General features: G+C 44.3%; 2 protein-coding genes across 6 annotated transcripts in view; both read right to left on the reverse strand.

The window, feature by feature from the left end:
• The window catches only part of WASF3 (WASP family member 3), a 92,731-nt gene extending 82,052 nt beyond the window's left edge, over positions 1 to 10,679 (reverse strand). For 2 of the 5 annotated variants that reach the window (XM_082435694.1, XM_082435690.1), the window contains exon 1: positions 10,532 to 10,678. The gene's annotated coding sequence lies outside the window, so the exon portion shown is untranslated. The other 3 variants (XM_082435691.1, XM_082435693.1, XM_082435692.1) reach the window with 3 other exon arrangements.
• A 1,856-nt stretch (positions 10,680 to 12,535) lies between these two features.
• Positions 12,536 to 26,115, reverse strand: part of CDK8 (cyclin dependent kinase 8) — a 204,856-nt gene continuing 191,276 nt past the window's right edge. Inside the window, exon 13 of the mRNA XM_082435699.1 lies at positions 12,536 to 12,697. Coding sequence (XP_082291825.1) covers positions 12,590 to 12,697 — 108 coding nt within the window. The 3' untranslated portion in view covers positions 12,536 to 12,589. The remainder of the gene's footprint in view (positions 12,698 to 26,115) is intronic.

A 26,115-nucleotide genomic window follows, 5' to 3' on the forward strand; every position in this document is an offset into this window, starting at 1 on the left:
AACATAAATATATCTTGAAAGAAAAATAACTATATTTCTCAAGACAAAAAATTATTGGCATGATTATATTTTTGCAAGTTTTTTAATGTCTGGCTTAAGAGAAGGCAGCTAGATGTTCGCATCTGCTTTCTGAATTCAATCTGTTGCGATACGTTGTTTTGGTTGCAGTATATGAAGACGATTCGGTCTCATACAGATCTCTGGTTGAAAACAGGAGGAGTGTTTAATAGTCTTTTCAGGTAATTGTGGGTCCATCATGTAGCCTCTGAAAAACACACTGCATACTGTGAGAGGATGAAAATAAGAAGGGCAGAGAATGTCTTAGTATAATTATGAAAATAAGTATGATCTCACTGACCCCTAAAAAGGTCCTGGAGACCCCCCAGGAGTCCCCGGACCATACTTAGAGACTTGCTGGCTTTAAGTATAGAAGAAAGGAAGACTAATAAGGTCTTACGCTTTACAGAGAAATAGGACTTCGCTGAAAGATGGGCAAGTAAGTGTAGAATTAGACAGGGAGAAGGAGGGAAAACCTGGCTCAAAAACCAAGCTGATTTTCACTGAAAACATTAATACCTAAAAATGAGTCAAATTAGAACTAGACACTAGCTGAAAAGGAGAGCTATATCCAAACGTGAGCATAAATGTAATCTATAACATAAATTCAGGTATTAAAAAATTCCAGATGGCCAAGGTGAAACAGATTTTTTAAAAAATTACATTAAAAATCATTTATAATAGATTCAAATGTCCCCTTCCAATTCTTTTTCTACTTAAGTTTTTATGACTTTTTTCTCAGAAGTATTTCACATATACAGAAAGGTTCACAGCCCCCAAAATGTACAGCTTGAAGAATTATCACAAAGTGGACAAACCCAAGTAACCACCATGGAGGTCATAAAACAGGACACTGCCAGCAACCTCAGAAGTGCCCTCCATGCCCCACTCAAGTATTAATCCTTTATTCTTCCCAAAGGTAATCACCTTCCTCACTCCTAACACCCCTTTTTAATTTTATTTAAGTGAAATCTCACAGTTATGGACTCTGTTATGTCTAGTATGTTTTGCTCAACATTAAATTTGTCAGATCATTGTTGCATGTAGCTCAATTTTTTTCATTTCTATCACTGAATAAGGTATGACTACACCACAATTCACTCAATCATTCTTCTGTTGATGAACATCTGGGTTGTTTCCAAACGGGGCTATTACAAACAATGCTGCCGTGAACACCAGCATACACAAATCTTGGTAAAGTCATGCACTTCTGCTGGGGGTATGTACACCCAGAAGAGAGATTCTGGCTCGTAAGGTATGTGTATTCTCAGCTTTCGTACACAACGCCTGTCAATTCTCCAACATGTTTGTGCCATACACACCCACTGGTCAGGGATACGAGTGTTGTCGCCCCATGTTCTCCATGCTGCAGACCGCTAGTCTTTTCCATTTTAGCCAATCTGATGACTCTACGGTGGTAGCTCAGGATTATTTCAATCCGCACTTCCTTATTCCTAATGAATTTAAGCTTCTTTTCATATGTTCACTGGCCATTTGTATGTCTGCGTATTTGTATATTTGTAAAGTGCTTGTTCAAATCTCTTAGCCATTTTTCTGTTGGATTATCTAGCTTTCTTATTGATTTCTTCTAGTTCTTTAAATTCTCTAGGTAGGAGACATGTCAGTTTACATGATTCAAACATTCTCTTCCAGTCATTGGATTACGTTTTTTAATCTTAATGGCATACTTTAACAAACAGAAGTTCTTAATTTAGTTCAATTTAGCATCTACTCATTCATGGTCAGGGCTTTCTATTTAAGACATTTTTCCCTACTCTAAGCCATGAAGCTACTCTATATTATTTTTTACCTTTCATCTTTAGATCTACAGTCTGTCTGGCATTGATTTTTGTGTATGTTATAAAGTAGGGGTCAAGTGTCATTTATGGACATCCATCTCAAGGATCACACACCAATGACCGAAAAGATCATCCTTTCCAAACTATTTTGCACTTAACATAATCAAATGTCTACACATGTTTGGTTCTGTTTCAGGGCTTTCTGTTCAGTTTCATTCGTCTGTTTGCCCACACTTGTGCCAATACCACACGGTCTAGAATATTACAACTTTATAAACTCTTGAAATCTGATAAGTCCTGCCACCTGTTGTTCTTCAAGGATGTCTTGAAATTCTTTGCCCTCTACATTTATATAAATTCTAGAAACAGATAGTCAATTTCCACCTCCTAAAATTTTTTCATGCTATGGACTAGGGTTGAACAGTATCTATAACAATTTAGGGTGAACAGACATCTCTATATTTAGTCTTTCATACCATGAACATGGTATATTCCCTCTTTTCTTACCTGTTCCTTAAATTCTCTAAATATTTTATGGTTTCCTATGTAAAGGTATTACAAATTTCTTGCAAGTTCTATTCCTATATATTTGGATTTTTAATGCTATTATAAGTAGTACCTTTATTAACTTCATTTTCTAATTGTTCATGGCCATAGCGAATCTAGCAACCATGCTAAAGACACATCTTAAGTCTAATAACTTACACGGATTCTTTTGGATGTTTCTGCATACACAATAGTTTCGCCTGCATATACTGAATTTTTTTCCTCTTTTCCAACTCTAGTATCTTTTATTTCTTTTTCTTATCTTACTGCAATGGCAGAACCTACAACATAATGCTGAATAAATGTGATAATTACAAGCATCCTTATCTCATTTCCAATTTTAGAAGATAACTTTTCATTATTTCAACACTAATATGATATTTGCTCTAAGTTTTCTTACCGATACTCTTCCTAGTTTGCTTAAAAGTTTTTCATCATGAATAGATATTAAATTTTAGCGTTTCCTGCATCTAATGATGACTGTATAGTTTTTTTCTCCATCATTAATATGGTGAGATGCGTTGGATTTGTTGAATGCTAAACCGACACTGCATTCTAGAATAAACACAAATTGCTCATGACATATTATTATTTTATGTTGATAGATCTAATTGTTATTTTTTAGGATTTTTGCAAGCATGTTCATGAATGAGACTGTCCTATGATTTTTTCCTTGTAACATCCTTGACAATATTAGATGTTAAGATTATGCTGGCCTGGCAGGACTTTCAGGCTCAGAGGATTTTGTCCACCTGATTCCAAATCTCCTCATACATTCTCCCTCCAAAACATCCACAAGGAAAGCAAAAAAAATCCACATACGATCCATGCCTTCCAGCATTAATATAGGAGGCAGAATACAACGGCCTTCAAATTATCTGTAAGTGGAGGAATAAACTAACTGAATTCCAACAGAGCTTCCAACACACACCACTGCAAGCCTAGAAATGCTTCTCGTGCTGAGTCACTGACATGTTGCATTATCCAAGTAAGCCCACCACATCTAAAACACCAACTTGGGAGGCTCAACCATCACTGAAAGTACAGGTTTTGTTGTTTTAATTCCTGACCCTCATGTAGTTTTGATTCTCATTATTTATATACAGCTTTACTATTGTGAGTATTTCCTATAAGTTCATTCAAATCTTTATTTAATGGCAGACAAGACAGACAAGCCCCCACTGCTTACGTCCAATAAAATCATAAGCATCTCAAACAGTAAAAATTTGGATAAAGTATACATTCCATTTAAAAAAACTGTACATGGAACTTTTACTTATACACAGTTGATCTAAGTTATATCAGTGTCCAAAAAGAGAAAAAATGCTGAGTAAATATTAAAATGCAGGGCAATATTGTTTGTCTCAAATGAAATTTGACTATCAGTAGCAACCAAATAGCCTAAGAAATAAAGCCACAAACTTCTAAACTGCATAGCAGAAAAAGTAGCCATAAATGTAGTTTAAAAGAAAAATTCTGTCCTAAACCCTTTAATGCCTAATCCCTAATACAATTCTTTCAAATGATACCCTGAAGTTTTGTCATGGCCATAATTTTTTTTTTGGAGGGGTAGAATGGAAGGAACTGGGCATATTGGAAATGGAAGAAGCCTTTAATTAGCCTATGTGATGCAATGGACAAACAGCACAGAAGCTGTGCATTTTTAATTACAGCTCAGGTAGGGACTTCATTATCGCTGATAAGCCCTGTAACCGTTCAAAATTACAATGTCAATTTTTAAAAAGAAGTAACGTTTTAATAATCTTCCTCCCTGGGATATCTCAAAGAACAATTCCCACTTTAGTCAAGCCTTTGGAAACAAAGTTGTTTGCAGTGTGTAATTAAAATCTGAAGGCAGGTGACTGGGGAATTTGGGGATTTCTGTGACTGCTGGTTTTTAAACCAATAATCAAGGTAGTTAACTCTAAAAGGTGTACAAAAATGGGAGACAAATCCTATGGGAAACTAAGAACCAAGATATGTTTTAAATTTACAGGGTTGGTTATAAAACAAATGTTTTTCTACTTCTATTGAAACAGATGAATGTCCTATTCTGAAAAATTACAATCATGCTCCCCAAATTAAGATCTTACTTTGCAGAGATGGAAAGTGAATCTATTCCTCCCCTTTCTGGGCTGTGGACAGCCTCGCACAGGATGAGACCAACACGAGCACAGGCTCTATCTCCTTGCAACTTTCTGGTTAATGTCATACTCCCTTTGGATTCGATATTTTGCTCCCTCCTGTTTAGACACTATTCATTCCTTCCATGCACCACAGGGAGTAATTCAAATCCATGGCCTCTCCTTAAGCGTTCACTCTAACCTGAGGAAAGAATACCACCCAGCAAAGAGTTACAAAGTCAACTGAAAGCTGATATCTGCCTAGGTAACTCCCTAACACAGGACTACATAAGGTAATAGGCAAAAACCAAAACCCCCTGTGTCATACACGTATTTTGAGGAGCTGAAAAAATAAGTGTGACATTAGTAGGGCAAAATGACTCAGATCAAGTTTTTAAAATTACATAGTAGGGGTAGTGTTCTATTTAGGTCATGAATCAAAACTTAGGACATATTCAGTCAATGAAAAAAATTCTGTTGAAGCTCTTCTATGTGCAAAGAATACACTATTTCATCCACCTAGCTGATAAAATATGGCTACATGCGTTGTGGTTCACAGTCAATCATATCCATACTTTTATATTGCAACAGAATTTCACTGAACTGTTCGCGTGCACAAAAACAAGTACCAGCACTCAGTGAGAGGATGCTATGAGATGAACTAAAATGCAACGGTTGCAGTAGGCCATGCAATCTTTGGATTGCACTGGAGCACAACTTTTACAGGTCCAATACGGTTTTCAGAAACCAGAAGTACTCAGAGACCAAAGGTCACATCAGCTGGGGGAAGACAACATGTGTTATCGCTTCGAGCTAAGGCTATGACCTAACGAGGCCTTTACCTGAGGTTATCTGACAAAGGCAGACAGGCCTACCAAACATGCAGCACGCTGGCTGGCTGTTGACCACGAGGAGTTTACAGTTAAGTGAGCAGGACAGTCGACCCTCTGCCTCACCTCTCTAGCTTCTGACGACAGGAGCTTGGCTGTATCAACTGTTATCACCAGTAACTAGCGTGACACACAGCAGGCACTCAAACACGTGTGCACCTCCTGAAAAGAACCAGAAAGCAAAAACCGAACGAAAAAAAGTAAAATAAATAAAACATTGAAAAAGTTCAAGAATATATAATATAGCTGAAGACATCTTTACATTAATTTCAAGACCACTGCTCCAGAAGGTCAAAGGGCATCCCAACAAGAGGAGCAAGGGACAATCTCACTCGTACAAAGTTTAGAAATGATCCCAGATGCTGTGCTCAGGGTCAAGGCCCAGAGGCTCTAGTAGACCTGAAAGGTGGGAAATACCCTGGGATGTTTGGGACGTTTAAAATTAAAAAAAAAAAAAAAAAAAAAAGTCAACAGAAGCAAAGAGCTAACCTCAAAGAGAACAGGCACAGGTCCGGGCAAGAAGAAACACAACAGGGTGGCTCTAAAGGTCAGGACTGAAATCCGAGTATGGAAAAATATTCTAATCTAGGGACATCTATTAAGTTAGGAGGATAGGCTCTGACACAAAACAAACAAGACTGGCCTTGAGGTAAGTGGCTGAGAAAGCACCGCCAGGACAGGGCAGCAACAGAGAGGACGTCACAGATAATGTGACCCCAGAGGACACCAGGACCTGGAAATAGACAAGGCTGTGAGCACATGAACCCACCCTTAGAAGGACCACCCGCCCTAGGAAAAGCACGCCTTAAAAGGAAAACAGCATCCTAAAAAGACTGTTTTTAATTAAAAAAAACAAAGTCACTGTTAAAAAAATTCCACCCTGCGCCAGACGTTCCTCTCTAGTGAATGCCCTTCTCTCCTCTTCAAAATCCAGCCTCCTTTGACTGGCTTCACCCCCTTAGCACCATCACCCCTTAATCCACGGCAATAAGGCTCCACTGTGATGCCCCTTGCCGAAATCAGTAATTACATCCTAGGGCTAAAACCAATGGAAATTTTGAAACCACCATCTAGCAACCTCTGTCTAGCAACCTCTCTCTCTTGGTACTTTAACATGCACGAATCCCTCCATTAAAAAAGAAAAAAAAGGTCCCCCTTCACCCACCCTCCTCTGTCACCCTTCAGCACCGGCACACTTTGCGGGCCACGCTCACTAGGAAACCCTCTTACAAACCAACCATCTCACTCCTGTCCCCATCACTGTGTCATCACTGCCGTCAGCTATGTTACAATGACCTGGCTGTTGTCATCCCTCTTTGCTGAGGTTTTCCTGGACCATGGCTTCCCAGACACCCATCCTTTCAGTCTCAGTGTGGGAGCCTATCTTTTAAACACAAGAGTCCTTCAGATCCCATTCTCCCCACTCCTTTTCTTTACGCATGCTCTGCACAAGCTTCTTGAATCTACTCCATTAACAAAGGCAGAGGTTCTAGAACTTTCTCTTCTCACTGCACCCGTTCACTCAGCCCTGATTGCAAGGAGAAACGCCTACTGAGTAGTGGAACCATTAGATACGTGCAAATAACGAGTATCTATGTCCTAGCAACTTAGTATCCATTGGAAAACAGCACACTTCAACTGAGAGAAAATGGGTATTTCACTTCTCTCTTCAGTAAAGCACAAACAGCATAATTTCTCACACCTTGGGGTCAGACTGGATGGCACCTCCCCCGTGCCCTGGTCCACACCGATCTACACGCAGAACAGCAAGCAATGAAACGCCAGCTTCGCAAAGATGACGTCATCAGAAGGAACGTGACATAAACTCCTGTAGAAACCGTCCACTCCTCTGAGCAGGCAGGTCCCGCAGGGCTGACAGCTGTTTGCACTGCTGAGCGCCCTTCATCGAACTCATACTCCCTGCGAGTTCACTGTGGCAAACAGTTTGGGAACCGGTGCTGAGAACTCCCACACGCGTGCCTCCGGTCCAGACACCGCCCAGTATCCGGATCCCAGTGCAGCCACTGACCGCCGCGTCCCGCAGGCACCTTGAACTTGACAAGGGCAGCATCTCTCCCCCAGACGGCTCCGGCCGTTTCCGTCACCCAGAGGGGAGGCCAGGCCCCTCCTAACGGGCCTCGCAGGGCCACCCCTCCTCCTGCCACGCGGCGCCCCGGCCCCCTCCCCCCACGCCGCCCTGACCTCGGCTCCAGCTGCTCCAAAGCCTCGTGTCCCCGACAGGCCTCTGTACCCTCTCCTTCCCCCCTGGCACTTCTGGGGGCGCCTTCCTCGTCTCTCCGAGCCGTCCCCAGGCTCGCGTTTCTGGTCATCCTGGGAGCTCCGCGCGGGCCGTTCGGAGCACGCTGCGCCGTGACCAACAGCTCCCACGGTCCCAGGTGCCGCCGAACCGGGAGCTCATCCGGGGCCCACGGAGGCATCTGCCTTGCTGCCCTGTGTCCCCGAACACCCCGTGAACCCTGGAGTTCGCTGAATGAATGAAGCGGTCCGGCCACTCGCGGGACGCTCCACGGCCCTCACCGCGGGCTCTGCCTCAGCAGCCGCCGCGTCGCACAGGAACCGTTCGTCTCGGCACACCATGAGCATCCGCAGAGCTGTCGTCTCTTACTTCTGCAATCCCAGCACTGAAACAGCAGCGCCCGGTACTTCGCAGGCCTCCACTAAAGGGCTTTTGAATAAAAAAGGCGACTACCCCATGGCATTACGTGCGGTTACCCCTGGAGAAAGAAACAGGACCAGACGGGGGGCGACAGGACCGGAAGGAAGGGGGAACTCAGACTTCCTGCTCCACTTATCTCTACAGTGATAGTAAATGTGTGTTACAACATGCGCTATTTACGCATTGCTGGTCTACGATATTCCTGCATTACCAGCCTAAAATGAAATCAGCTGGGAAGAGAACCAGCTGGGAAGAGGCATGCATGGGTCCCAACACCAAGAGCAGCTCCCGAGAACATCTGACCTCAAAGAGGAAAACCAGGCCCTGAGGAAAAAAAAAGGACTGAAAAGAGAAGTCGAACATCTGCAGTCTGTCCAGCCATATGGAGGCGCTCCCAAGAAAACATAAGGAATGACAGCAGCCTGTGAGTGGAAAACACAATCTCGAATATTCTTCAGAGAAGGTCCTGGTAAGTCTTAAAGACCATTAGCAGCGGCCCACGAGCTATATGTTGAATACTTATAACAGGCAACTATTTCAATCAAAACGTTCCAATAACCAGAAGGTTCCTTGCCACATGAAGGCTTCCATGGGAAGGGTAAGGCGCGTCTACAAGGACACACTGAGGAGAGATGGGTGCTATGATGTTGGCAGGACCGCTCGGCAAAGTGTGTTTTTCCACCTTTATTTTCAGAATTTTGTAAAAATGCTGTAGCACATCATTGCCTATTAGGTCATAAATCTGAGGCAAACAGAGAAAACAATGCTATAATGCAACTTCATGTCAGCAACCAGAAATGCAAGAACAATTTTTATAAGGAGATAGTTCCAGAACAAGCTTCTTTTCACTGTGTTAAGAAAACAGAGACTACAGGTCAGACGGGAACTATATAAAGCCAACCAAACTTTCCAACCTAGTGAGCTTGAAACATCTGAAAAGACACAACTCTCATGAATATCAATTAAGGAGGTCTTTAAAAAATAAAGAAAAATGAGTATGACGTGGACACTCTTAGGAAGGAGACCAGACACACAATGAGAACTGCCTATGGGAAAGGCCAAACCCGGCTTTCTTTCGTTTAACCTCTCAAGTAGATAAAAGAACTAGCTTTAAAGAATCTCTGCATTGTTTCACTGCTAGAAAAGGAAAGTTGGGTAAAGCACGTACAAAAAGAAGCAACCAGCGTTCAATAGAATTTGCCCTAGAAGCAATAGAGAAGTAAGTCAATTATAACACTTTGAACCTAGTTTTGACAGAGAAGCAGACATTTTAAGTTTTAGACAAACCTAATTTTTTTAAGATGCAAAACATTTCTAATGGCTGGCTCCTGCCCTTAAAAAATGTGTTTTCCGATTCTTAATCTTTCAGGCCCCACGATGCATTTGATTTGAAGAGCTTCAAAGCAAAAACAGGCCTTTTTAATTGTCAGTTGTTAAAAACTTAATAATTACTGCTGGTAATAACTGAGAATTTAAAATTCATCCCCAAATGAGAAAGAATTCCTATTCCGCCCAATAGCAGCTAAGAAACGAGATGCTCCATTCATCCTTAAACCCACAGCTGAGTTTCTTAATAATTAAGAACTCTGCTCTCCACCAGGGAACTCTCCCTTGCACAGAAGCTGAACCAAGAAGAAATCGCCATTGCCGGTTAAGCAGCACACACGGAGAGGCAAAGGCTTTCCCCTCGCCGAAGCCCCGGCGCGGAGGAGGCGCCAGAGCCGGGCCCCGCCGGGAGAGCATCCTGGGAGGACGCATCCCGGCCCGCGGGCCCCGGCGCTCCCCGTCCCCCCGCCCCGCAGCGGGCCGCTCGCAGGCTGCCGACCCCTTCCCGGCACCCGGAGCCCAGCCCGGCTACCAAGGCCGGGACTGGGACCCCGGGCGCCCGCAGCCCCAGCGGAGGGGGCACCGGCCGCGGGGAGGGCGAAGCCTAGGGGATAGGGCTGGATCCGGGCGGCGGGCACGCGGGGACTGGGCCAGGTGCGGCGAGATCGCACGCAGCCCGGAGGGACGCGAGGCTCCCGGACGCGGGGCAGCCCCGGGCCCGTGCGTGCGGCGCGGGCCGAGGCCCGGGCGCCACCTGCGGCCGGGATGGCGGGCGCCTGTCCCGCAGCCGGGCGGCGCACACCGGGGCCGAGGGCCGGGGGGCGGCGCGGGCGAGAACGGCGCCGGGCCGCGCGGCGACGGCGGGAAGCCCGGGCCGGCGCGGGAGCCGGCGGCGAGGATGCGCCGGGCTGCAGGGCGGGCGCGGGCGGCGGCGCGGCCACAGTGGGCCCCACCGCCCGCCCAGCGCCCCGGCGATGCAGCAAGTTCACTTGGCCGCGGGGCTGCGGGGCCCGCGCCCGCCTCTGCCTGCGGGGCAGCCGCCCGGCCCGAAGCCGAGCAGCGCAGGGGTCAAGGCCGGGGACAGGGAGTCGGCCGGCCGCAGCCCGTACTCACCGGTCCGTGGTTCCGCCGCCGTCGCCGGCGCCTCGCTCCCAGCTCCATGGTCCCGCCGCCCCGCGGCCGCCCGGCGCCCCCACCCCGCACCGCCCCGCACGCAGCGGCGCCAGCGACACCGCCTCCGGCCCGGCCACGGCCGCGGCCACGCCCCCTCCCGGCGGGGGGCCAGGCCGGCCCAGCGCCGGCTCCACCAACCAGGGCCGGCTCACCGGCCGCTGCTCCCGGATTGGCGAGCGCCCCGGCCAATGGGGGCGCGGCAGGAGCGCGGCGCGTCGGCGCCGGGGGGCGGGGGATTGCGGAGGAGGTGGCTCTCGCCCTTCGTCCTTCGCCCCCGGGTCGGGCTGAGGCTTTGGCCGGAGTCCCTCCCAGAGTGGACAGGTAGGGACTCTTTGGGCAGAGTTTAGCCTGGGGGCCGTGCAACGCCTCCGCTTACGATGTTCCACTGCAGTCCCTTTGGGTTTCCACCCAGACCCTAACCTTCCCTGGGTTTGAGGGCTCTTGGAGACAGAGGTCCATCTACCTGTGTGCTGCAGAGTTGAGGGTTCACAACCCTGAGAGGATTACAGCCATGCCCTCGGTTGGTCTTAATGCCCTTCTCAAATCCGTCAGCACTCTGCCTGCAGAATCTTCTCATTCCCTCTGCAGATTCCTCTCTTCTTATCCGCCCCCGACTTGAGTCTCCCTCCGCCCAGATATGAGAGAATCCACAATACCTATTAAATACAGGGTATCCCTTAAACTACCCAGCCAAGCCCCCTGGCCGTGGGACTTGATTGATGACTCAGGGGTAAGCTTAAGGAAAGAAAACGGAGGAGGAAAAGGAAGGACAGGAAGACAAGAAAAAAAAGAAAAGCCAATTATGTTCTCCTAGGTCCTGAAGGAAAGGGGTTTAAAAACATCAAACAGAAGTGTTATCTTTATTTTACTTTATTTTACTTGCCTTTATTCTTTTTGGTTTACCAATAAGGTCACTAAATTGAAAAGCTTTTAGGAAATAAGTTCAAATCCCAATAAAGAGTCCTAGAAAAAGTAACTCACGTTGTCTTTACAGACATGTGATAACTACCCACATCTGATCCGGCTCGTAACAGCAACTAAATGCTAGGAAAATGCATAGCAGCTGATAACAATTTTAGCAAAGTTTGCAGCACCAGAAATGCAAAAGAAAAATCATGCATCCCTCTTCATGTGTAATCTATTAACCTACATTACTTCCCAAGGAAGCGTTTTTAAAGCTCTATTTTAAGGTGACATATATTTAGTTTCCATGTCATGTCAACATGAAATATTCTGGTCATTAATAAGGTAAACAGGATTTTAGTGAATTATTACAGTGCTCTGTATTTGTAATACTGATACTAGGGTGATAAATTTCTGTTGCATTCAAAGCTGACTTGTTATTCAAGTTGAAATGGCTTTCCTTCATTTTATCTTCATTTACCCAGGGGAATAGCTTCCAGGTCTATATTTAGGTCATTGATTTAGAATTCAAAAATGCGAAGGTGTAAGATACCCAGAGTCTGTTTTCAGGGTTGCTAATCACATTTCCCTTGCTTCTCCTGTCTTCAGTGACCCCCCCCCCACTTTATATGAACTGCTGCTACACTTAATTTATACCCACTATTAGCCCTTAATTGTACTGTCCTGAAGTGTTCAGGATTGTTTCATATAAGTCGGTTTTATCTCTAATTAGATGGTAAGTTCCATAAGGGTAAGGTCCTTATTTTATACTACTGTTTCCTTCCCCTGTGATGTCTAGTGCAGTGCTGAACATGTAGTAAATATAACCCTACCCTTAGTATTGTGTCCATAATGTAGAGAATTTTCTTCAAATACAGTTGTTCTGTGAACCAGCCCTTTAAATAAAATTGCTGAGAGCAGTTGCATTAAGGGGCTAATGCCTCATACTTAGCTGGAAAAATGGTGCCAAATCAGGGAGTAAATTGGTTGCCTGTAACAGAAACTTGAGTAAAATGCATACCAACAGGGGTTGCTTCTTACCACATGACAAGAAGTCTGGAGACAGCCTGGAGGGTCTGCAATATCTCCAGGGTGTCAGTGTATCTCAGGCTCCTTCTCCCCGTTGGCTCTGCTGTCCTTGACATGTGACTTTGTCTTCCTCTCACAAGATGGCTGCTCCCCTTGTGGACATTGTATCATATTCTGGAAAATGGTAGGGGGATGGGTAAAGGATGTAAGATCAAAGAGATGCCCGCCAACTGAATCTTCCCCCTAACAACCTTTCTGGGAGGCCCCAACCAGCACCTTCTGTTTGCTTCTTATTGGCCAGACCTGTGTCACACTGTGACATACCCCTAAGTGCCAAAGCGTCTGAAATACTAAGTAATATAAGCCAGGGACCTTGTCTGCACCAATGTGAGGGTTCCGTTACTAAGGGAAAAGGGGAATGCACTTTCTGCCACAGTTGCTGAATAAATGACATTCTCTATTCTCTCCTGTTTATTTATTCATGAAATGACCCACTTTCTTTTTAAGCCATTCAAATCGCAGTAAGAAAACAACCCAGTATAAAAATGAGCAAGAGATCTGAAGAGATGCCTCATCAAAATAGAGATGGCAATATTCAGATGTCAAATAAGCATTATATGTCAGAGAATTGCAAGTTAAAACAATGAAATGCCACAACATACCTTCTAGAATGGCTAAAATCCAAGAAGCTGATAATACCAAATGCTGGCAAGGATGGGGAGCAACTGGAATGCTCATTCACGGCTGGTGGGAATGCAGAATGGTACAGCTGCTTTGGAAGACAGCATGGCAGTTTTCCACAAAGCTAAGCGTAGTCTTACCATACTTACCAATCTAGCAATCGAGCTCCTTGGTATTTACCCAAATGAGTTGAAAACGTAGGTCCACATGAAAACCTGCATCCAAATGTTTGTTTATAATTGCCACACACTGGAAGCGACCAAGATGTCCTCCAGTAGGTTAATGGATAAACAAACTGGTACATCCAGACAATGGGATGTTATTCAATGATAAAAAGAAATGAGCTATCAAGCCATGAAAAGACATAGAGGAATCTGAACTATATATTACTAAATGAGAGAAGCCAGGCTACATACTATGTGACTCCAACTATTTGACATTCTGGAAAAGGCAAAACTATGGAGACGGTAAAAAAAAAGATCAGTGGTTGCCAGGGGTTAGGAGGAGGGAGGAATGTACAGGCAGAACACAGGATTTTTAGGGCAGTGAGACTGCTCTGTATGATATTATAGTGGTGGACTCGTCATTATACATATGTCAAAATCCATAGACTGTACAACCCAATGTATAACACAAAATGGGACCTTCATGTAAACTATGGACTTGAATGAATAAAAATGCATCAATATTGGTTCATTCATTGTAACCACACTAAAAGAAGATGTTAATGATAGTAGAAACTGTGTGAGGGGCTAGAGGGGTAGGGCGTGGGTATATGGAACTCTATGTACTATCTGCCCAACTATTCTGTCAGTCTAAAACTGTACTAAAAAATAAACTCTGTTAATCATTTTTTTAAAAATGGGAATCATAGTTACCATAATGATGTCAACATACTGAGGTTACCATAATAGAGAGAAAAAATTTGCTTTGGAGGAGTCACCTTTGTTTTATTTATGGACCTTGAATGCATTCACAGACAAATTCTATTGCCCTTCAACTATTGCTAAATCTTAAAAAATTCTTCACATACACTTTTTTTTTCAGTTTTAGTTCTGGGTAAAAGATTCACCAATTGTCTGCACATTGCCACTTTTTTTCCTCAGTCTTTATCATTCTCTCTCTCCCTCCCTGTCTCCCGCTGCCACTTTATCTATCTCTGTCTCCTACCTCTCTGCACACAAGAATTTTTTTGTTACTCAACCACTGAAGGTGAATTGCAGACACCCAGACACTGTACCCTAAATATTTCAGCATGTGTCTCCAAGAACAAAAATGTCTTATTCTATAATAAGAGACAAGCAGAGCCTATGAAATGGGATCACAGAGACTAGGTATCTCTAACTTCTCAAGACTTCATTACTCCCTTTTTTTTCCCCTGTAAATATTGGTCCAACCTGATATATAGTGCCTTTATCCCCAGGAACTGATATCATGCTGAAGCAGGAAAATTAAATTTGGGAGAATGGGAGGTGATGATAAAGCATTGTGCTAAAGAGAATTCTGGTGATGTGAAGCCATCAGTCATTTTGTGTTCCATGAAATGATGTGTGTGAAGCACGTGGTACAGCCGGTCCTGACCCGCCAGTGAGCTGAATGCACGCTGTCCGGTGTTATTATAACAACTGAACAAGCTCTCAAGCATGTTCCTAATGAGATCCTCACAGCTATATTTTTTAAACCTTTTGAAATGTGCCATCTTTCACTTCACCCTTGCCTGGTCAAAATATTGGATAAATTCCCAAAGTTAAAATGTAGGCAGTTTTAGTGTCATCTTTACTTAGAATCAGATGAATCTGAGAGTGGTGACACCGTGACTTTTTCAAGACGCTTTATAAATGAGATACTGTACTCAGTGATTTACTGAAGTTCTCTTTTATCATTACTAAGTCTTTAGTGGAAAAACAATTGTCATTCTTTTTACTTAATAGCATGTCATCTTACATAAAAATTACAAACTGTTTTGCATTAGGAAGTGAGTTCAGTCTCACTTCAGGGGAAGCAAAAGAACAAGAGTGGTTACTAATTAAAAGAACATAATTAGAATATGTAAGAAATCAAATTATAAGGGCACAATAATTGTCAGCATTTTTGACATGTTCATCTGTACTTGTTCTTAGAATGAAGTGAAATAATGACTATAAATACCTCAGTTCTCAAGAGTTAATTTAGCTCCATACATAAATCTTTATAAACACACTTCACTTACTTAGCTTTCTTTTGAAGGATAGTATCTATTTTTATCTTGACACTAGAGTGAGATAAATACACATATCTACATACCCACATCTCACAAGAATAAAATCTACCCCAGAAAAATGAGGAGCTTTATCTTCAGTTGGAACATTAGCCCAATTATCTCGTGAGAGCAGGGCAGTATATTGATATTAACCTTATTTTCAAGTGACGAAAATTATGGGAAGGTGAAAATAATTCACACATATTGACAATTCATTATTTGCAGTATGATGTGCTTGCTATATTTAACATTCATAACATCTATTCAGTACATGGAATTACGCCCATTTTACAGATAGGGCACAGAGAAATTACGTTATTTAACCAGAGTCACTCAAGAGTCAGTGATATTTTCGTGGGAAAGCTATTTTTCCAATGAACCAGGACAGCTGTGAAAATGGCCACGTGTACACACTCTTCTGCGACCACAGCTGGTATGTCCCTTGTCTGTTCCCTGCCCTCGTTTCCTAGTGCCACTACCCAAGCTGAGGTCACTGCCACTGCCTTCTGTGCTGTGACGATATTTCTAACACATGTACCCTGGCTTTATTCCTCTTCAGGCTGTCTTCACACTATTTTATGGGTGATTTTTAAAATTCATATAGATCTGATTGCACCTCTCCGCTGCTCAAAAACCTTCAGAGGCGCCTACCGCCTACAAGATAAGTCAAATCATTTTCTGTCTCCAGCCAGTTTCCCTAAAGCATCCTGAACTACTAGCATTCTCCCCATGTGCCTGGGCTGTCTGAATACCTGTGGCGCCCTTCCCTTCTGCACCTGGGAAGCTCACCTTTCACAAGGCAACTCAAATGTCACCCTCTCCGGAGCCTTCTTGCATTTATCCACGTCTGCCTCTGCGCTCACATTGTACCCCTCCACCTGCCTTTCCTCCCACAATTATTTCACTGTCCCCCACCAAACAGGGAGTCCCTATAGGGCAGAGGCTATTTCTTATCCATCTTGAATTCCCAGCCCCTACGGCATGCTAGGCATATAACTAATATTTGTTGAATGGATTTCGTGATAGCAGAGGAATAACTAATGTCCTAGCCATCCAAATACCACTTAAAGACCGATGGCTTGGTACCACTCCTCCTGGATTGCAAAGAAAGAGCTTGTCCCATTTACTATGGTGGCTCCTGTAAGGGAAGCTTGGCTCAGGAAAGAGCCAAAAACATCTAGTCCTGAAATAGCAGGATTCTTGCTTCACAAAGGGCAGCATCCCAAGTCATGTTGATAGGAAGGATGTCTTTTCTTCACAAATGATTTTTTTTTCTTTTTTTTTTTTCACAAATGATTGACTTGATTGTCCTCAGGGAAAAATTAGTGCTTACCTTGTCATGTGCTTGTGTCTTAAATAAACAGTGAGAAAAGCAAAAAAAAAAGACAGAGGGCTCCAAGGCATCAGGCTTAGAAATTTCCATGACGAGCGCGTGGGAAACAGGCTTCCATCCCCCGCGAAGGCCATGAAGCTGGTCACGGCAGCAACAGGAAGAGGGAAGGTGTCTCGGTGGTGGGCAGCCTGGCAGCGGGCCTGTGTGTCCTGCCTGCTCCACACTGCCCCAGCCCCGCGACACCGGTCAGCTTCTCCTGACCCTCACCCGATAGCCTCACAGTCTGACCTTGCTGCGGGGAAAGCATCTGGACCTGAAGTTACCTGGCTGCCAAATGCGTTACAGCAAGATAAGCACGGGCCATGATTAGACGCCGTTTATTGTCTGCTCACTCTGGGCCCCAGAACCTTGGGAGGCAGGGGGAGGAGCTCTTGAATGAACCCCTCAGGATCTGCACTCCACACCCCTGTTCACTTAGGACAGTAACTTAGTGTCTCTGCGCCCCCAGTTGCCTCAGATAAAATGAGCATAAAAGTGGTTGTACCATCGCCAGTGTTCAGGGAATGTTAATTATTCCTCTTCTCTGCCCTCTCCCTGTCCAGACAGCACTTGTTGATTTATCAGCTCTATTCCCTTCTCCACCTGAAGGGAATCTGTTTTAAGTCAGTATTTTACAAACAATGCAGAGGGTTACCTGGAAATGACTGAACCAAAGCTATGACGTGGACTCAAGTTCACGAGACGTATTTATTTATTTATTTATTATTTTTTTAAAAATAAATTTATTTATTTATTTTTGGCTGCGTTGGGTCTTCGTTGCTGCGCGCGGGCTTCTCATTGTGTTGGCTTCTCTTGTTGCAGAGCCCGGGCTCTAGGTGCACAGGCTTCAGTAGTTGTGGCTCGCGGGCTCTAGAGCGCAGGCTCAGTAGTTGTGGCACACGGGCTTAGTTGCTCCGTGGCATGTGGGATCTTCCCGGACCAGGGCTTGAACCCATGTCCCCTGCATTGGCAGGCAGATTCTTAACCACTGCGCCACCAGGGAAGCCCACGAGGCGTATTTAAACAAATAGTAAACTGGGTATAGGATGAGCCTATGTATTGCAGTAAGGAATTAAAAAAAAAAAAAATCAAACCCTGTAAACTGATGTCGCTGAGGGCAATGACCCTGTGCTGGTCCCGTTGGAGCCCACAGAGAATGTATTCATTCCTATCTGGGAGTGATGTTGCTTTTAGATCCACGTGTACATTATTTTCATATTATTACAAAAATTGAAGAGCGCTTGCTCGGAATTCAGTTATTAAACTACAGAGTCTTCATTTTACTGCTTGGGTTATTACTGTTCCTAATTTGCTCCTGAAACAGGTATACAGCTCTCTCTTGCGCTGCAGACTGCAGCGTGACCCGCTACAGCTGCTGGGGTGGCTTTCGTCTCGTGCGTGGCGAGGTCGAGTTCGATAAGCCACCAGGGCTCTGACGGAAGAAAACGGCTCCCAGGTGGGTGCTACCTGAGGAACGTGCCTTCGTTATCAGACGTTCCCCTTGACCACTGGGGCCTGGGAGTTTTGCTAGTTAACCATTCCAAACCCATTTATACGTGGGTTATTATGCAATGGCTTTTCCTATACAAATTAAAGAGCTTAACAGATTTGGGTGTTTCTTTTAATTTTATTTTTTCTTAGAAAAGCCCTTGAAGATAAGATATTTGATAGATGAGGCATGTAAAGCTCAAGGAAGTTAAATAACTTGCCTGGGGTCAGAGAGGATTTTTATTTTAATAAATCCCAGAGTATTTCCTAATTGCCTTAGCTCCCAGTCTGACTCATTTTGGGTGGAAAGGGCGGTTTTACTCCTCTTTGTGATTCCCCATGTCAGGTCCACTAGCCTTCACTACCCATGAACGATAATCAAGTGTTCTTACTTACTACAAAGCGCTAATTATATTCAACAAACTTGTCTAAAAGGAGGCAGGTTGCAAGGTGCTCTGGAGGGTGACAAGCCAAGTATCATGTTTCTTCCTGCCGCCAAGGAGTATCCCTCCAGCTGGGAAGGGGAAACCCAGGAATGTTACCAAATGCAAACATTGTAAGTCAAGGAAGAAAGGTAGTAGGTTCTAGGGGAGAAGTCAATTATAAATTAAATTCCACTGGAACATCATGAAGGGGGGAAATAGATCTATCCGAGTGGAAGCATGGAAGAGATAACCTTCAAGTTGAACCTTCAAGGGCAGATGTCATTTTGACAAGCCGACATGTTGGAGAAGGACGCCCCGGTGTGGGAAATGGAAGGGTTGGGGAGAAATGGGAGAAAGTGGTGGAGAAGCTGGAGGAAGAGATTAGGACTTAACTCTGTAGGGTCGTGAATGTCTTGCTAAGAAATTCAGACATTATTGCATAGATGGCGAGGCCCCACCAGAGGCAGCTCATCCATCCAACCACGTGTGTGAGCGAGCAAACTGGCCCAGCGCTGCGGGGAAGAGTTGAAAGGAAGAGCACCTGTGCTTTGGTAGGGCTCCTGTCCTGCCCGCACGGGAGGTGGGTTGGAGAGGAAGGTCCCAAGGTGAGGAGGTGAGTTATTAAGTTCTCACAGTTAGTGACAGATAACGAGGGTCCAAACTGGGAAAGCAGCAGAGAGAGCAAAGAGAAAACGTGGGTGTGGGGCATGGGACAGGGGTCCAGCCCCCAGGATTTGGTCCTGACTGGAAGGAAGAGGAGAGGAGGTTAGAATGTCAGAGATTATGTCAAGGTTTTAAGTTTCTGGAAAGGACCAGGAGGATGTTACTACAGATAGAGGAGATTGGAGAAAGGGCAGGTTTGAAGGGACACACCTGGAGTTTTATGGTGAATGCTGAGGAAATTCATTGGGTCCTGTATAAATGAAAAGATAGAAATCTACAGTCAAATATACATTGGTGGGACTTCCTTGCTGGCACAGTGGTTAAGAATCTGCCTGCCAATGCAGGAGACATGGGTTCGATCCCTGGTCCAGGAAGATCCCCCATGCCACGGGGCAACTAAGCCCGTGAGCCACAACTGCTGAGCCTGTGCTCTAGAGCCTGCGAGCCACAACTACTGAGCCCGTGTGCCACAACTACCGAAGCCCGTGCGCCTAGAGCCTGTGCTCCGCAACAAGAGAAGCCACTGCAATGAGAAGCCCATGCACCGCAAGTATGAGTAGCCCCCGCTCGCTGCAACTAGAGAAAGCCGGCACGCAGCAACGAAGACCCAACGCAGCCAAAAAAAACAAACAAAAAAATACATTGGTGCAGGGACGCCCCTGGTGGTCCAGTGATTAAGACTCTGTGCTTCCACTGCAGGGGGCACAGGTGCAATCCCTGGTTGGGGAACTAAGAACCCTCATGCTGTGCAGCCAAAATAATAAAAAATAAATAAAAAATAAAATCTATCTGTACCATTTACTCAGTAATTCCTTTCTGCTAGAGTAAAATGAGAAAAACAATTTAAAAAAATACATTGGTGCATAAACAATGAGGTCCTACTGTATAGCACAGGGAACTGTATTCAAAATCTTGTAATAAACTGTAATGGAAAAGAATATGAAAAATAATATATATATAAATGAATCACTGCTGTACACCTGAAACTAACACAACATTGTAAATCAACTATACTTCAATTAATATGTATATATAGGTGCAGAGATTGATCTGAAAACCTGAACCGTCTCTCTGCAAAACTGAATATGAGGTCAGTGTATATCAAACCAAGTGATCCATTGTTTTTTTTAACATCTTTATTGGAGTATAATTGCTTTACAATGTTCTGTTAGTTTCTGCTACATAACAAAGTGAATCAGCTATATGTATACAAATATCCCCATATCCCCTTTTGCGGAGACAAAAGACCTGTGTACAGAAAACTATAGGACACTGATGAAAGAAATTAAAGATGATACAAACAGATGGAGAGATATACCATGTTCTTGGATTGGAAGAATCAACATTGTGAAAATGACTATACTACCCAAAGCAATCTACAGATGCAATGCAATCCCTATCAAACTACCAATGGCATTTTTCATAGAACTAGAACAAAAAATTTCACAATTTGTATGGAAACACAAAAGACCCCAAATAGCCAAAGCAATCTTGAGAAAGAAAAACGGAGCTGGAGGAATCAAGTGATCTATTGTTACAGCTATTAATAGAGTGAAACCTTGCTCTCCAGGGGAAATCGAGTGATTTTAGATAACGTCATTGATTGACACTGATGCAAGATTAAATGAGTATGCCAAATCTACATAGACTATATTAATTCACCCAAACAAAGGCCCGTTCTCTACAGGTGCCCTCGCTGGTTTCTGTTTGATGTTTTGTCACTCATTTCAATGTGGGCAAGAGTCCGGGGAGCACTTTACTTGCACTTAATGGAAATGTTCAAAAAATTAGAAGTCTCAGTTGCCAAGGAACACGCAGTTTAGTGGAGAAGATCAAGAGAAGTAAGCAGACTGTTGCAGTGAGGATGCACACACTTCTAGAAGGTTCTATGAGAAGCATCTTAAGCAGAAAGGCTGAAAGAGGGAAACTGATTGAAGAAGTCTTCTTGAGGAGGAGATTTAAACCCCTACGGATGAGTAGGAATCAGTAAGTTTGAGCAAAGAGCCACCTGTAGGCAAAAGTTGTACCAAAAGCAAAGGTATGAGGATGTATGGTGAATTCAGGTAAATATCACTGTTAATTCTGGACAGGCCCAGGAAACTGATGTACGTGGGGTGTGTGTGTGTGTGTAAGCATAGCAGAGAGGTGTGGAAAGATTATACAGAAATGAGACCAAGGAGGTAAACTGAGGCAGGTCATGTTCATGTAGTCAATTAATTTACTTACACATTATAATATGGCAAAGGTTTAAGGTGTCTTATAACATATATTCCACAAAACAGGATTAAAAACGAATGAGGAAATCAAAGAACAAACATGTGAGGGCTGGATATTTGTGAGATAAGACTGAAATCACAGAGAGTAGTTGAAGGTGGACCACCTATTTGGTTCTGAGCTTCCTAGCTGCCAACATAAAGAAGAAAACGACTCACAATATCTGTTAAATGAGAGGGTGGCTGAAGTCAGGAGCCAGGCCTCTGGCTCCCCCCTTTGCCTTGTGGGCTCCTTTCCTGCCATCATGAGAATAAGCCAAGGTCGCACGCCAGAGTCTGATGACCACGTACAGCCAGCAGAGGCTATCTGGCTGGCATCGTGTTTTTCGTTACTGTTGTCTTTTACTTTTCTTTCAACTCTTCTCCTGTTATTACAAAAGCAATATATTTGTAAGATTTTAAAATATAGAAATATCTTTTCTATATAAAATATAGAAAAAACAAACTACAATCTTGATGAGAAATTAGCAGTACTCACACCTGCTTTTTACCCTAAATATTTGCTCCAGTGGCCCTTTCTTCATTTGGATCTTCCGGGCAAGACATGCCACCCTTGGGTGCCTGTTCCACCTGCCTTACATCTGGCCCAAGTCACATATTTGTGTTTCCTACCTGGTCTTTGTGATCCCCAAAATAAAACCCTAAACAATGTATGATTCCTAAAATGAAATCACAAAGTAAGTAAAATATCAGAGAAAAGAAAGAAAAGGATAAGAGGGGGAAGGTAGTCGTTCAAGAGGAAAATAAATCTAACAAGTTAAGATTAATTAACGTATTTAAAACATCAATTAAACATTTTAAATAAGAAACTATAAAACCACATCAAGATTGAAAGTCAAAAATGTTTAAATAAAGAAACAGGATAAATAAAATTTAGGCTAAAAGAGATAAAAATCTAGAAAAGTTAAAAGTTATCCTTTCTGGGACTTCCCTGGTGGCGCAGTGGTTGGGCATCCGCCTGCCAATGCAGGGGACACAGGTTCGATTCCTGGTCCGGGAGGATCCCACATGCAGAGGAGCAACTAAGCCACAACATAGTTGTGCGCCGCAACTGCTGAGCCTGCGCTCTGGAGCCCACGTGCCACAACTACTGAAGCCCACGCACCTAGAGCCGTGCTCCGCAACAAGAGAAGCCACCACAATGAGAAGCCCGCGTACTGCAACGAAGAGTAGCCCCCGCTTGCCGCAACTAGAGAAAACCCACGCACAGCAACAAAGACCCGACACAGCCAAAAATAAATAAAATAAAAAAAATAAAAAAAATTAAAAAAAAGTTATCCTTTCTACAAAAGTAGAAAGGATAAAAGATTAAGAACAAGGATATAAAGGATAAAAATTACTGCAATCAGTAAAAATATAAAGCTCGAAGAAGACATTGCAGAGACTAACAAATCATAAGTAAAAACAACACTGAAAAGTAATAGAATTAAAAGTGAAAACAATTCTAGAGAAAATAAATCTAAGTATTCCAAAAATTAGAGAAAGAGAAGGAATATTAAAAATATCAAAATGGGGGGGGGGCTTCCCTGGTGGTGCAGTGGTTAAGAATCCGCCTGCCAACGCAGGGGACACGGGTTCGAGCCCTGGTCCGGGAAGATCCCACATGCTGCGGAGCAACTAAGCCTGTGTGCCACAACTACTGAGCCTGTGCTCTAGAGCCCGTGAGCCAGAACTACTGAGACCTCATGCCACGACTACTGAAGCCTACATGCCTGGAGCCCGTGCTCCGCAACAGGAGAAGCCACTGCAATGACAAACCCGTGCACCTCAGCGAGGAGTGGCCCCCGCTCACTGCAACTAGAGAAAGACCGTGCGCAGCAATGAAGATCCAACGCAGCCAAAAGTAAATAAATAAAAAAATAAATATTTTTTTAAAAATTTATAAAAAATAAAATAAAAAGTGTAAAAAAATATATCAAAAAGGGGGACCTCCCTGGTGGTCCAGTGGTTAAGACTCCATGCTTCCAATGCTGTGGACTCGGGTTGGATCCCTGGTCAGGGAACTAGATCCCACCTGCCATGCAGCCAAAAACTAATAAATAAATAAATAATCAAAAAATTTAAAAATATATATCAAAACAGACTATGAAAACCACATCATTCAAAGCCATAATGTGCTCTAACATAGCACTGAGGTATGGAGCTAAAGTACTGAAGAAACTCCAACTTCTCTACTAAAATGGAAGAGAATGAAAGAAAACCAGTAGAGAGATTTTATTTATTTAGTTTGTTTGTTTTTGCTTTTTCGCCTCGTGGCATGTGGGATTTTAGTTCCCTGACCAGGGATCGAACCTGGGCCCACCGCAGTGGAAGCGCGGAGTCTCACCCACTGGACCACCAGGGAAGTCCCTGAGAGATCTCAGAGGTGGTGGCGGTCTCAGCAATGTCCTGGGTCTCGCTGGCCTTCTGCACGGTGGGTCCTGCTCTCACAGGGGTGTGCCCCTCACACAGTCCAGGCAGTGGAGCCGTGGGCACATGTGAAGGGGCAGGAGGAGAGGGGGGCAGCTCACTCGTACCCACCAACCCTGTCACTGGGAGACCGCTGTTCCTGCCAGCACCGCCTCTTCTGCAGCCACAGCGCTCGGGGCTCCCCTCAGGTCCCCACCGCTGCTAGTCTCGGGGTGGCACCAGCCTCCTCAGCCCCCTCAGCCTCGCCCACCCCTCTGTAGATCACCCGGTCATTAAAATCTTCAGCGACACCCTTGGGTAGTATCTGTTTCTCACGAGACTGTGTCTGAAACACGTTGTAATCTGCTCCCCCCAAAATAAGTACTGTGAAATTGTGGCTGTTTAATGCTTAGCCATAAACAAGCCCAGAAGTGATTTAGCCTCTGTGTTAGTTTGCTAGGGCTGCCTTAACCAAGTCCTTGCAGGCTGGGGGGCTTAAACAACAGAAATGTCTTTTCTCACCGTTGAGGAGTCTGGAAGTCCAAGATGAGGGTGTCAGCAGGGTTGGCTTCTCCCGCAGCCTCTCTCCCTGTGTCCTCACACAATTCTTCCCTCTGTGTACCTGCCCCCTGGTCTCATCCTCTTCTTACAAGGACACGGGTCATACTGGGTTAGGGTCCCACCCTAATGGGCTCATTTGACTTAATGGCCTCTTTAGAGACCACCTCTCCCAGGATAGATACATTTTGAGGTACTGAGGTTTGGGACTTCAACACATGAAACTGGGGGAGACACCATTTAGCACATAACAACATCATTAATAAAGTCTAACTGGAAAACATTGGCTTCAACTTATACTGTATATATATTTTTAAACTGTTAAATTTTTTTTTATAATCATTTTTTTAGCCACGCCCCACGGCATGTGGGATCTTAGTTCCCAAACCAGGGATCAAACCCGCACCCCCGACATTGGAAGCACGGAGAGTTAACCACTGGACCACCAGGGAAGTTCCCAACTAATCTTGTATCTGCCCTAATACATATGAAAGATCTATCACATGCCTGCTTGTAAGACCCTCCAATGACAGATTCTCTTAAGAAGGATGTGATGGGGGTGAGGGATTCATCCCAGCCCCAGGGAACAAATCAGAACTGGAGGATGGGGCAGTGCAAGTCGCCAGCCCCAGATCTGGAATCATTGTTTTTTGAGGATTTGTTGTGGAACCGGCCTTTAAGTTGATAACAATTGCTGGGATCTTACAGATTGATACAGTTAATGACTTACAGATTATTGCAGTAAAATAGCCCTGTAAAAGACACTTCCCACTCGCTTGCCAGTGGAAACCAGGAGAAGAGGTCAGGCTCAGCCTGGTTGGGGAAACCAACAGTGCCCCACGATCTTTATGTAATTCCAGTTTTGTTTTGTTTTTTTTCTTTGAAAGAGAGAGAAGCTTCAGGCAGATGCCATAAAACATGGCTCCAGACACCAGGACTGAGGACTTGAAACCATCAAGTCTCTGGGACCTGGCAGCTCTGTTTGTTTAGTGCTGCCCTGGCTTCTCACCTCAAGTCCACACACTGCCTCTCTTCCTTGCCCTAGAGTTGGGTCTTTAGATCTGAAATTTAAAACAGCATGACTCTGTTCCTCTCCCCATCTCAGGCCCCGCATGCAATAGCGATAGGTCTCTTCATATGATTCAGAATGAAGTCATCATCTCTTTGAATGATCCCTATTGTATTTCTTCAATTATAACTGAAAGCTAAAGGCTTTCTCAATCAATAAATGATCCATCTTCATTCCCAATAACTTTGTCCATTTGACCTACATAGTTTCCCAGTTTGCCATGTTTGTTTTCAAACTAAGCAGACAGCCATCCATCCACCCATCCATCCATCCATGCTTTAATCCCTCCCACACACGCAGAGGAGTCCCAAGAGCCCAGGGGAAAGGCAGGAATGCTTCCAGAAAAACAAAGACCCTGGGTCAAAGCCAGGGCAGACACCTTTCCATCACCTTCACATCACCCCAGCGTCCTGCTGCCCAGACATGACTCAGAGAA

This window comes from Balaenoptera physalus (genome assembly GCF_965194825.1).
Source record: "Balaenoptera physalus genome assembly, chromosome: 18".
Lineage (NCBI taxonomy): Eukaryota > Metazoa > Chordata > Mammalia > Artiodactyla > Balaenopteridae > Balaenoptera > Balaenoptera physalus.